Genomic DNA, 13,148 nt, shown 5'->3' with positions numbered 1-13,148 from the left:
ATGGTACAGGGAGATACATTTTTTCACCCATATTCGGGGAAAAAGTACAAAATGCATCATAGGGTAAGCTGCGAAACTAAATTCGTTGTATATTTGATCAGTTGCCCATGTGGTAATCACTATGTGGGCAAAACTGAGAGAATGTTCAAGGAAAGAGCGGCAGCCCATCGTTGGTCCATAAAAACAGCCCTTGCTACAGGTGTTAGCGAACAACCGGTGGCGAGACATTTTGTTGAAGCCAGGCACAATCTAGCCACGCTTCGCTACCGCATTATCGACCATGTGCCCCCATTGAAAAGAGGGGGTAATAGGTCCCTTAGACTACTTCAACTAGAAAGCAGGTGGATCTTCACCTTAGACACCCTGAGCCCTAGGGGCCTGAATGAAAACCTGGGTCTGTCCTGCTTTTTATAACCTTGATTGTGTCATTAATCAAACAATTTTGATACTCCCTCCCAGTTCACAGTCTAGAGTACCTACCTGTAACACAGTAATAAAGTCACAGCGTGACAACAAGGGAGACACCTAAGTCCGCCAATTAACAGTGTTATACAAACACTGTAGTTTTGAGTTTGAACACGGCTCCTATATGACATAGCACTTAGTTTAAAAAAATTTTTTTATGGTGTATTATTGTCTTTTAATTGTCACTTATTATTGTCTTAACTTTGCAATTGTCCTTTTCAGCTTGCGGATAGCCCAGCCGGCAGCCGTACATTCAGTTGTTTGGGTGGTTGCTGGGCAACGCTACAGCACGGCGCTTCCCTCCGTGCGATCCGTAGCGTCAACCAGCGGGTGACGTCAGCATCAGACGCCAGCGCGGGAGACGGCGGGCAGCACGGACGGAGCGGTAATGTATAAATGTTTTGTATTTTTGTGTACACATTGTTCTTCCTTGCACCTTGATAAAGGGGCTGCTACAGCCCAGAAACGTCGGTATTCTACCAGTGTGTGGACATTCGTGATTTGGAGTGCCGCCATCCCCCAGAAACATATATATATATATATATATATATATATACGGTTTGTAGCGGCCCGGCACTCTCCTTGGTATTGCAGCAGGCCCCGGTGCCTTCCCGAATGAAGGTAGATAAATGGGCAGTGATGGGCGGCACTCGGAGGTAACTTTCAAAAGGTTTTAATCAGGTGCGGCAAACGACCAACGTTTCGGGGTGCGGTAACCCCTTTGTCAAGGTGCTCAAACGGAAAACAAGTGTGAAATAAAACATCTTACCTTTAAAGGTGAACATGGACAGTCCTCCCCGTCCTCCCCCGTGCGTGCGCGCCAAGCAGAGCCTTCCGGTACGGAAGTTCAGAAGGCGGAAATCGTCAGAGACTGTATGCTGCTGACACGCTGGTGACCCGCATGTTGTGGGTAGTCATAGCAACCTTCCGGATACAGCAGTGTCTGCACCGCCGGCTCTGTCTGACGCGGACAACACTAAAGGGGCAACAAAGAGAAATGTTTACAAATGCATCATGGTGACTTAATAGGATAAAAACATGCATATCAATAATACAATTAAAAAGAGTGTTATGGTGCCCTGTGTATAAACGCATCAAAGTGCGTGTGTCAATAAGACGCTCCTGTCATTCAATAAGGAGCGACCGCTGTGCATTGTAATAAAGGGGCTGATGGAAAGTGACATGTGCATATAGTAAACTACATTAAAAAGCGTTTCCAGTGTCCCTTAAGGGGGCGGGGTTGGTAATCGGATTATCAGTTACAGTGGAACATAGGACATATAAAGTACTTGAGGAGCGTCCCTCTTTAGGCACTTGTTGGGTGGCAGAAACCCTTGTTAGGGGGGGGAAAGAATTCCCAGATACTTGGGAGAGAGTCGCGGCCACCGTGGTGGTATTGTAATGTTATGACTACTATTTAGCATATCTTTTGGGGGGGTTCTTTCTCATAGAAATATGGACAAAGGCAGTCTGTCATTAAGTCCCTCAGGCTTGGTGGTACTTAGACGATGGATCCATCTCGCTTCTAGTCTCAATAATTTTAGATCTCTGTCACCTCCTCGGATGGAAAGTGGGACGTGGTCAACTAACATGTGCTTAAGATCCGACAATTTGTGTCCGTGTTCACCAAAGTGCTTGGCCACCGGTTGTTCCTGGCTGTTATTCTTCTTCTTAGGATGTAAGACTTGGCTGATGGCCGATCTATGGAGGGCCATCCTTTCCCTGGCTGTTCGGATAGTTTTACCCACATATAGCAGGTTGCATGGGCACTTGATGACATATATCACATGTGTAGACAGACAGTTGAGGACATATTTTATGGGGAAGGACCTGCCATTACGAGGATGTACAAAGGTTGGACCTGTTAGCATGTCCTGGCAGGTGGTGCACTTGATGCACTTGTAGCACCCGTTAGCCCTGGATAAAAAATTCTGTGCAGGCTGACCGGATCTCCCAAAGTCCGTGATGTCATTATGGACTATGGTGTCCTTGATACTGCGGCCTTTTTTATAGCACAACATGGGCACCTGGCTGTTGAGACCTGGTAGGCTCTTGTCAGTCTTAATTATTGGCCACAAGGCCTTGGTTGCCCTAGGGAGTATACTACTGGATGTGCTTAGTTTGACCACAAATGGTAGGCGGTTTGTGTTATGGATCCCGGTTTTGGTTTCAGCTGACATCAGGGTATTCCGATCTAGTGTTAGAATCGCCTTTTGCTGTTGCGCCAGTTGGTGGGGGTCATAGCCTCTGACTTCAAACTTGGCACTGATGTCCTCCAGGACCCCTGGTAAAGAATCTCTATCACTAATGATTCTGGCCGCTCTGATCATTTGTGATCTCGGTAGGGCTTTCTTTAACGCCAATGGATGGAAGCTGTTGGCTTTTAGGGCTACATTGCGGTCCGTTGGCTTTGTGTATAAGCTCGTGGACAGTGTGCCGTGCTCTAATTTGACCAGGACGTCCAGGTAGTTTATCTCTCTCTCAGACCATTGACAGGTGACTTTAATAGGTGACTGTCTGCTGTTAATGCTATGTACTAGGGCCTCCACCTCGTTGGAGTTGCCCGTCCATACCAGGAAGAGATCATCAATATACCTGGTTAGTGCCAGGATCTTGCCTCTGGCTAAGGGGTTTTCATCAAACATCTGTTTTTCTTGTCGGAACATATAGATGTTGGCAAAAGATGGAGAGATCGGACTTCCCATTGCACAACCCGATTTTTGTCTATAAAAGACACCATTGAATAGGAAATAGTTCCTCGTCAGGGTGAGTCTCATGAGGTCCATGAACAAGTCCAAGTTCAGATCGGTCATGTCATTGCTGCTTAGGAACTCTCTCATCACCTCCAGACCTTCCTCCTGGGGGATACTAGTGTATAAGCTAGTTATGTCCATAGTGACCAATAAGGCCTTGTCTGGTATAGATGGTAATTGGGCCAAGACATTTAAAAAGTCTGTGGTGTCACGTATGTGTGACGGCTGCCGTATGATTATCGGTTGTACGATCCCATCCAAGAGTTGAGAGATTTGCTGAAAGATGGAATTGTGGGCACTAATGATCGGACGGCCAGGTGGATCCTGTAGTGCCTTATGAATTTTAGGAACCGTAAACAGAATGGGTACCACAGGGTGTTCTTGTTTCAGAGCTGTGTAGAGTTTCTCTGTGATGAATCGACAGTTTAAGGCTTCCTTGAGGGTAGTATCCACCTCCCGGTTGTATTTGTCAGTGGGGTCTTGGGACAGCTTCTCATACACTGACGTGTCACTGAGTTGCCGGTTGATCTCAGATGTGTACGTGGTCAAGTTCTGTACAACCAAACCCCCGCCCTTATCTGCTGGCCTGAATACCACATCCCGGTACGACCCCAGTGCTTTGAGTGCTTCTTGCTCCTGTCCGGTCAGGTTGCTGTGGGTCGGGTGCGGGGCTTGTAGATATCTCGTTACCGAGTCATCTATGAGGCGCAGGTAGGACGAAATGGAGGAATTGTTGGACTGTGGATCAAATTTGGATAATTTTCTTTGACTAATAAATTGGTGGTGAGGGGAGGAATCAATCATTCTTGGTTGCGCCTGGAAATGTTCTTTTAATCTCAGGCTGCGGCCAAACCGATGCAGATCAGTCTTCCACGTTAAATCGTCGTGTTTGGTAGTTGGTATAAAGGATAGGCCGTAATTGAGAACTCTCATCTCCACCTCACTGAACTGTCGATCAGACAGATTATACACTATGGATTCGGGCGTGCAGCGGCTTTTGCGTATCCGCGTGCTCTGGCCCCCCCTACGGGTGGTCGGTCTGTGGTTTGGTAAGCCCCTTTGGCCCTTCGTGGCCTTCCGGCCGGTTCGTCTAAAGGGACAGCTTGGTTGGGTGTATCATGTTCCACCTGAAAATCACTGTCCGCATCTGATGACTGTGCCGGTGCCCTGGGGGTTGCACTCCTAGCCCTTCTTTGTGAACGGGATCTTTGATAGGGAGGCCTGCGTTGTCCTGGTTCTGAACCACCCGTTAGCCACAGTTCCTAAGCAGCAATGACATGACCGATCTGAACTTGGACTTGTTCATGGACCTCATGAGACTCACCCTGACGAGGAACTATTTCCTATTCAATGGTGTCTTTTATAGACAAAAATCGGGTTGTGCAATGGGAAGTCCGATCTCTCCATCTTTTGCCAACATCTATATGTTCCGACAAGAAAAACAGATGTTTGATGAAAACCCCTTAGCCAGAGGCAAGATCCTGGCACTAACCAGGTATATTGATGATCTCTTCCTGGTATGGACGGGCAACTCCAACGAGGTGGAGGCCCTAGTACATAGCATTAACAGCAGACAGTCACCTATTAAAGTCACCTGTCAATGGTCTGAGAGAGAGATAAACTACCTGGACATCCTGGTCAAATTAGAGCACGGCACACTGTCCACGAGCTTATACACAAAGCCAACGGACCGCAATGTAGCCCTAAAAGCCAACAGCTTCCATCCATTGGCGTTAAAGAAAGCCCTACCGAGATCACAAATGATCAGAGCGGCCAGAATCATTAGTGATAGAGATTCTTTACCAGGGGTCCTGGAGGACATCAGTGCCAAGTTTGAAGTTAGAGGCTATGACCCCCACCAACTGGCGCAACAGCAAAAGGTGATTCTAACACTAGATCGGAATACCCTGATGTCAGCTGAAACCAAAACCGGGATCCATAACACAAACCGCCTACCATTTGTGGTCAAACTAAGCACATCCAGTAGTATACTCCCTAGGGCAACCAAGGCCTTGTGGCCAATAATTAAGACTGACAAGAGCCTACCAGGTCTCAACAGCCAGGTGCCCATGTTGTGCTATAAAAAAGGCCGCAGTATCAAGGACACCATAGTCCATAATGACATCACGGACTTTGGGAGATCCGGTCAGCCTGCACAGAATTTTTTATCCAGGGCTAACGGGTGCTACAAGTGCATCAAGTGCACCACCTGCCAGGACATGCTAACAGGTCCAACCTTTGTACATCCTCGTAATGGCAGGTCCTTCCCCATAAAATATGTCCTCAACTGTCTGTCTACACATGTGATATATGTCATCAAGTGCCCATGCAACCTGCTATATGTGGGTAAAACTATCCGAACAGCCAGGGAAAGGATGGCCCTCCATAGATCGGCCATCAGCCAAGTCTTACATCCTAAGAAGAAGAATAACAGCCAGGAACAACCGGTGGCCAAGCACTTTGGTGAACACGGACACAAATTGTCGGATCTTAAGCACATGTTAGTTGACCACGTCCCACTTTCCATCCGAGGAGGTGACAGAGATCTAAAATTATTGAGACTAGAAGCGAGATGGATCCATCGTCTAAGTACCACCAAGCCTGAGGGACTTAATGACAGACTGCCTTTGTCCATATTTCTATGAGAAAGAACCCCCCCAAAAGATATGCTAAATAGTAGTCATAACATTACAATACCACCACGGTGGCCGCGACTCTCTCCCAAGTATCTGGGAATTCTTTCCCCCCCCTAACAAGGGTTTCTGCCACCCAACAAGTGCCTAAAGAGGGACGCTCCTCAAGTACTTTATATGTCCTATGTTCCACTGTAACTGATAATCCGATTACCAACCCCGCCCCCTTAAGGGACACTGGAAACGCTTTTTAATGTAGTTTACTATATGCACATGTCACTTTCCATCAGCCCCTTTATTACAATGCACAGCGGTCGCTCCTTATTGAATGACAGGAGCGTCTTATTGACACACGCACTTTGATGCGTTTATACACAGGGCACCATAACACTCTTTTTAATTGTATTATTGATATGCATGTTTTTATCCTATTAAGTCACCATGATGCATTTGTAAACATTTCTCTTTGTTGCCCCTTTAGTGTTGTCCGCGTCAGACAGAGCCGGCGGTGCAGACACTGCTGTATCCGGAAGGTTGCTATGACTACCCACAACATGCGGGTCACCAGCGTGTCAGCAGCATACAGTCTCTGACGATTTCCGCCTTCTGAACTTCCGTACCGGAAGGCTCTGCTTGGCGCGCACGCACGGGGGAGGACAGGGAGGACTGTCCATGTTCACCTTTAAAGGTAAGATGTTTTATTTCACACTTGTTTTCCGTTTGAGCACCTTGACAAAGGGGTTACCGCACCCCGAAACGTTGGTCGTTTGCCGCACCTGATTAAAACCTTTTGAAAGTTACCTCCGAGTGCCGCCCATCACTGCCCATTATATATATATATATATATATATATATATATATATATATATATATAATGTTTCTTTCTACCCAGTTTGTTTTATCACTGTTGTTTCCAATTGTAAAGCGCAATGGAATATGCTGCGCTATATAACAAACTGTAAATAAATAAAATATATATGTCTAGTGTCCATTTGTGTGACTCCAAAACACTGCTATCTGTTGGCAGTGAGTGAAACTACATGTCTTTCTCTCTCACACATGCACAAACACAGAGGTAATCACAAGGCAGCAGACTAGCTTTCGAAGCATTTGGTCCGAGCAAGCTTGCTAGTTATCTATAAACACCCTTTTTTGGGTGGTTTGTGTGTATGTATGTGGGGGGGGGGGGGGGGGGAGAGGGGGTAATGCTGTGAGCTCTCCATTCACGACAGCAGCTGCAGCCTCCATAGGTTTCTATCGGGGATGCGATGCTGTCAGATTTACTGAGCTCTGAAACAGCTGATGGAACAGCTAATGCTATCTGAAGATGTCTTTAGCCAATTGTAGCTTAACAAGTACAGATCGCAAACTGAGCCAGAAGTGTGTTTTTCCCCCAGATCCCTTGCTGGTAATGTACGCCACTAATGCCCAAGATGTGCCATAGAGGGATCATAGTAGATTGCAGTAAACATTTACACTTCGGACCAGAAATTCTATGTAGTTGGATTTACCAAGCACCATAACTTGGGCTCAAAAGTTAACGCAATCTTAAGATGGCATTGGCCTATAGTAGCCTACTGGCTACTGTGTAGGGCAGGGGTTCCCAATCTTTTTTTAATCACGGCACCCTAGAGTATAAGAATTTTTTTTGCGGCACCCCTAGGCCAAAATTATTTTAATTAGATTGGATTTATATGCGATTCTTAGGGTCAGTTATAGGGAAAAGGGCAGGAATTGCTTCTGTTTGTACACATTTTATGATTGGCAGCCACCAGCACTGGTTTTGCTTATAAATAATTAACCATTAATAATTTGAGTTGGTCCTGGTCTACCAACCCAGGGCACCCCTGCATGTGTCCCGAGGCACCCCAGGGAGCCACGGCGCACAGTTTGGGAACCCCTGGTGTAGGGAATTTATATGGATGCATTCTTTTTCTGCTTCACCGGGCCGGTTTTTCCCAGGCCCTTGCTTCCAGCAAGAGCTTCCTAGAGAATTAGCATGAAAATTAACATTTTAATTATATCACATACTTTGGAGTAAGATATTTATTACATCCACATTTAAAATGCAGACTCTCTCTCTCTCTCTATATTATGATATGGCCGACAAGACAATGTCTTAGGGTACCCACGGGAGTGTGCAACTGTGTACGCGCACTAGGTGATGTAGATGATTAGTTTTTCTCTTACGTCAAATCATCCCAATATTTTTCTAGCATGTACCCACCCTAAAGCTGGGTAAACATTGGGGCGATGAAGGGCAATATGCAATTTCTTAAGGACATATAGCCTACATTGTTCAGTGTAAAGGCTAGTGAATATTGCTAGTTGTCAATGCTGCACATCAAACCTAGGGCCTTATTTTGGTTCATTCTTTCTGACAAAATCCTTCTTAGATGGGCAAAACCATGTGCACTGCAGGGGGGCAGATGTAACATGTGCAGAGAGAATTAGATTTGGGTGAGTAATTTTGTTTCTGTGCAGGGTAAATATTGGCTGCTTTATTTTTACACTGCAATATAGATCTCACGTTGAAGTAAAACCCCACCCAAATCTAATTCTCTCTGCACAAGTAACATCTGCCCCCCTGCAGTGCACATGGTTTTGCCCATCTAAGAAGGATTTTGTCAGAAAGAATGAACCAAAATAAGGCCCCTAGTGATACTGGGGCAGATGTATTAAGCTTTAAAAAGAGATAGATGCAAGGGTGAGAAGGAGAGATAAACGTCCAGCCAATCACCTGCTAACTGCCATGTTACAGGCTGTGTTTAAAAAAAGTTAGTAAGGCGCTGATTGGCTAGACATTTATCTCTCCTTATCACCCTTGCATTTATCTCTTGTTAAGGCTTAATACATCTGCCCAAATGTGCCTATTGTCCAGTGTGTACAGCTGGGTTGGCCAAACCTGACCTCAAGATCTACCAATGGTTTTTAGGCAACCTGTGAATCTATAATAGGAATGAATGGAGCAGTTTGCAAATGTGACAGTTAGTTATGACTACAGCTGTGCACCAGCTATTTGATTTGGAAAACGTGGACCGTTGGTAGATCTCAAGGGGCCGTTTGGCCACCCCTGGTGTACAGCGAACCAGATGACAAAAGATATGTAGGAACGATTTGACATTAGCTTCATTCCACTCCCTAAAATGGAGTGGCATGAAGGTTGTTCTAGAGCACGGCTGGGCAATAAGTGGTCCTTCAGCTATTGTTGGGGTTCTACATCTGGAGGGCCACTTATTGCCCACCCCTGTTCTTGAGTGTACCGAAGCAATGATAAATCACTAGCGACCAAACAATCAAATATATTGTTTGGTTGTTACCAAAATTCTAGTTTGAGTATGCTCAACATTGCTCATTCTGGGCTCAAGGAAAATTGTCAGTAAAGTTGGAACCAATGCCGGATTAGTCACTGTAGAGGTCCAAGTAATGCTGGCCACACATCAGACCAACTTTCCTCCAACCATCCAACTAGTTGGTTGGATGGAATAAAAATCTGGTACTGGATTAGAAGCAAATGTAATTTTAAATTAAGTCATTTGTTTCCCAAATCTGAAAATGGACAACAACTGTCACAGACAATGTACTGTAGTTGGACTATTTGATTTAAACAATTTCACTGAATGTTTTTGTCCATTCTCCTGAGTTTGTGAGCAAATTGCTTATTGGCATTTGCCCCAAATACAGTACTAGATTTTCGGTCCAACCAACCAACTAGTTGTATGGTTGGAGGAAAGTTGGTCTAATGTGTGGTCAGCATTAGTCCTAATTTAAGGCCACCCTCGCCAATTATCTCCTAATACATTTTTCATTTTACCAACCAACAGTCTACAACCTGGAAACTGTGAATCTGATGTCCGTGGTTTATGCACTTTACGTTATGAATACAATACTTTCTCTTTGATGTACAGTTTTAATTTCTATTGAGTTGATTCATTTTTTTCTGTCTTTTGGGAACAGTTTAAGAAAAATTGATTGTAATTTTCTTTCAAGATCAAATCAATAAGATTTTGGTTGTGGTGAGGCCCCTAAAAAGTGTGGGCCCATAGGCTGGTGCCCACCCTGTGGTAATTCAGTACTGGTCAGAACATTTGCTGGTCATCCCAGTGTATACCCAGTAACCCAGCAACTATGGCTGGGCCTTGTCAAGTAGTTAAATGAACTTTCTACCCCCAGGATAGATAGATAGATAGATAGATAGATAGATAGATAGATAGATATGACACATATATCGCCACCTAGACGGCCCCCACACCTTATGCCCCCGTACACTGGCACAGCCCCTGTTAGTGGGCAGCAGGCTACATGAAGGAGTGGGTGCCCGGTGCCACCCCTGTACACAGCAGGAGCCCGGTACCTTATGAGTGACGCTGGGTCCCCTCTTCCTGTAGCCCTCCGACCCCGGCAGTGTGCACAGCGTCAGGCACCCCAGCAGCAGCAGCGCCCGAACCATCGCAGCATCTGTACTGCGGTCTGTGCACACAGGCGGCTACGTCAGCAGCAGCAGCAGGACTCTGTGCCGGGGGCCGGGATCTCCCTCCTCCCCCTCCCGCCCCCTGCACTGAGTGACAGCAGCCCCCTCACACAGCACACAGTAATGACATGTTTTCGGGATCAGGTTAGAAAACGGAATACTCTGGAGGTCGGAATGCCGGAATGGCTCGGCCCCGTGCGGGAGGAGCGTATGTGACAGAAGTCATGCCCGGGTGTAAGTGACAGCCTCCTGCTAACGGACCTTGGGAGGGAGAGGAGAAAGCCCCTGGCACCAGCCAGCTGCCCTGCAGCAGCACTGCTACTCCGCAGGTGGCCGCCAGGGGGAGTGGGGACGCACAGCATTCTCCTTGCCTGCTGCTGGGGATGCCATTGCTCAGTACTCTGTACTACTGGGGTAGACACAGGACAGGACAGAACTGGGAAACTTCTGTTCTAAGCTTGTCATGCAGTATAGAACCAGTTGTGTTTCAATGAAGAGCTAGCCTGGCCATAACCATGGGCACCAAGAGGGGTTAGAAGGGTACAGATCAACAGAGCCCAGGCTTGCCTGTGGTGCCTGGAGGTGGCGTTGGCCACCCATGTACAGTAGGAGATGGAATGCCCCCTTTATAGGAGCATGCCACACTGTAATGAAGTCAAAGTCTTAACCAATTAAATTGGCCACACCGGCGTAGTGTTATCAATACTGGCCAACATGTAATTTCTCCTCTTTGGGAAATGCTTCACTATACAGCATATTTTTGTATGTTTATAAACTCAGGGCCTGACGATCACACAACGAGTGATAAGCTGGTAGATTGCACATGCACCATGATTGCAATGCACATGCACAAAGGTGCTTTTGCGATTCAGTGAGTGATTGACAGGAAGGGACTGTTCCAGGGAGGTAACGGAGTTGCACTGCAAAGGGGATAACACCGATATCCAGCAAAGAAATTGTCTGACACAGTGCGGTAACCAAGGGTGCCAGGTTATTGGTGATGTACCTGTAGTACAATAATAGTGCTTTTATACTACTATAGTTAGAATAACAATTGATCTATGAAATACTACAGTATATTGACCCCTCAGTTAGCTACACAATAGTGCCCCACACACACATTATCAGCATACTAAAATAATAAGTCAGAATATCGTATAGTACTATAGTTAGAATAACAGTTGATATAAAGAAAAACTATTACCAATGAACAAATATCCTTATACACAAAACGATTATCAAAACAATGTCTCAGCATTTATGTAACCCTATCACAATTACATGAGACCCCTAGAAGCATGAGTGATAGTCTTTAGGCTTTGATCAATTCGTGTTTTATACACACATTGGGGCAGATGTATTAAGCCTGGTGAAGAGATAAAATGGAGATAAAGTGGAAGAAGTTAACGCACCAGCCAATCAGATCCCAACTGTCATATTTCAAACACAGCTGATTGGCTGGTACGTTAACTCTTCCAAGTTATCTCCACTTTATCTCCAGTTTATCTCTTCTCCAGGCTTAATACATCTGCCCCATTGGTACTAAGGATGCTGCCAGGTCTTAAACCTCAAGCAGTGGGGGCTTAGATAACACTAGATAATTGGCTGAAGTAAGATGAAGCAGAATTTTTCAATCCTTTATCAACCCCTTTCCCACCACCATCAAAAATGCAGGGGATAGCCCCAGGCTTAAGCCCAGGTCTGGGGTATACCTGTACTTGGGAGGGTGAAGCCCACATCTCCAAGAATCCACAGCCTGGGCTGACTATATGGGGCAGGTCAATGTTTAAACCAAAGGACATGTAAAGTATGCCCCCCTGATACGGTATGGTTGAGCCTGGTTCTGGTTACTGGAAATACGGGGGACGCCCATGCTTTTCCCCCCCATTTATCTAGGACCAGAACATGCTTATAGGTCCACAGCTAGTTATACTTTTGGAGGAAACTCCACAGGGTAATTTCAATACACTGCAACACACAGAATACTGCACAGATTGGTATCCGATGGCTCACAGACAATGTCTAGGTAGACAGCCAATTGGTTGACACCAAAAGGTCAACATGCACTAGGTCAGTGGTCGGGAAACAGGGGTAAATTACCTCAAATGGGGTAAAAATTTAATTCCTGGGGGTAATGGACGGTTGCGCATCTGAGACACAGCTGGGCATGCATTACCCCCAGGATTTTAATTTCATTGCATTTAGAATCTATATATAGATTCTATATGCATGCCCGGCTGTGTGTGTGTTACAGTACTGTAGCATACAAGGACCTGACGCAGTGCAGTGTGTCAGGCCGTTGTGTATGACACGCTTCCCTGTGTGATGCCCCGGGCCCTGCCTCCAAGTCCACCCGCTTCTTCAGTAGAGTTGAATAATTGCGGCAGCCAGCAGTCTGTGCTGCTGATGCTGCTGCGGTGCCGAGTTTCTTTGCCTGGTTATAGGCTCCTGTCAATGTATACCCATCTCTAGTCTAGGGAAAAAATCTGCACAGACTGTCACTATATCATCTTGAAATACTGACACTAATAGTTGCCTGGACATCACATTATCAATGGCTATACCACACACAGCCTGGCAGCCATTGATGATGATTACCATGTATGGCTGTGTGTGGTACAAATTTTGTACCACACACAGCCATACATGGTAAACATCATCATCAATGGCTGCCAGGCTGTGTACCATACTAGCAGGATATACCATCAATTTCTGGGGGTTCAGTGTGTATTACTATTATATGATTTTCTTCCTTTCAAATCAAAGGGGTATCATCGGTGTATCTAAATATATTTTGCACAAGGTCAACATTGACAAAAGCAGCTA

The 13,148-nt window shown here is 45.8% G+C and overlaps 1 protein-coding gene across 1 annotated transcript in view; it reads right to left on the bottom strand.

Moving 5' to 3' along the window:
• PPIC (peptidylprolyl isomerase C) overlaps positions 1-10,385 on the bottom strand; it is a 38,911-nt gene extending 28,526 nt beyond the window's left edge. The window contains exon 1 of the mRNA XM_083151584.1: positions 10,206-10,385. Coding sequence (XP_083007710.1) covers positions 10,206-10,301 — 96 coding nt within the window. The 5' untranslated portion in view covers positions 10,302-10,385. The remainder of the gene's footprint in view (positions 1-10,205) is intronic.
• Positions 10,386-13,148: the final 2,763 nt, after the last annotated feature.

This window comes from Crinia signifera, chromosome 1, assembly GCF_055691185.1.
Source record: "Crinia signifera chromosome 1, ASM5569118v1, whole genome shotgun sequence".
Taxonomy (NCBI): Eukaryota; Metazoa; Chordata; class Amphibia; order Anura; family Myobatrachidae; genus Crinia; species Crinia signifera.
The sequence above is the reverse complement of the archived record's forward strand: the minus strand, read 5'-3'. Positions and strand labels throughout refer to the sequence as shown.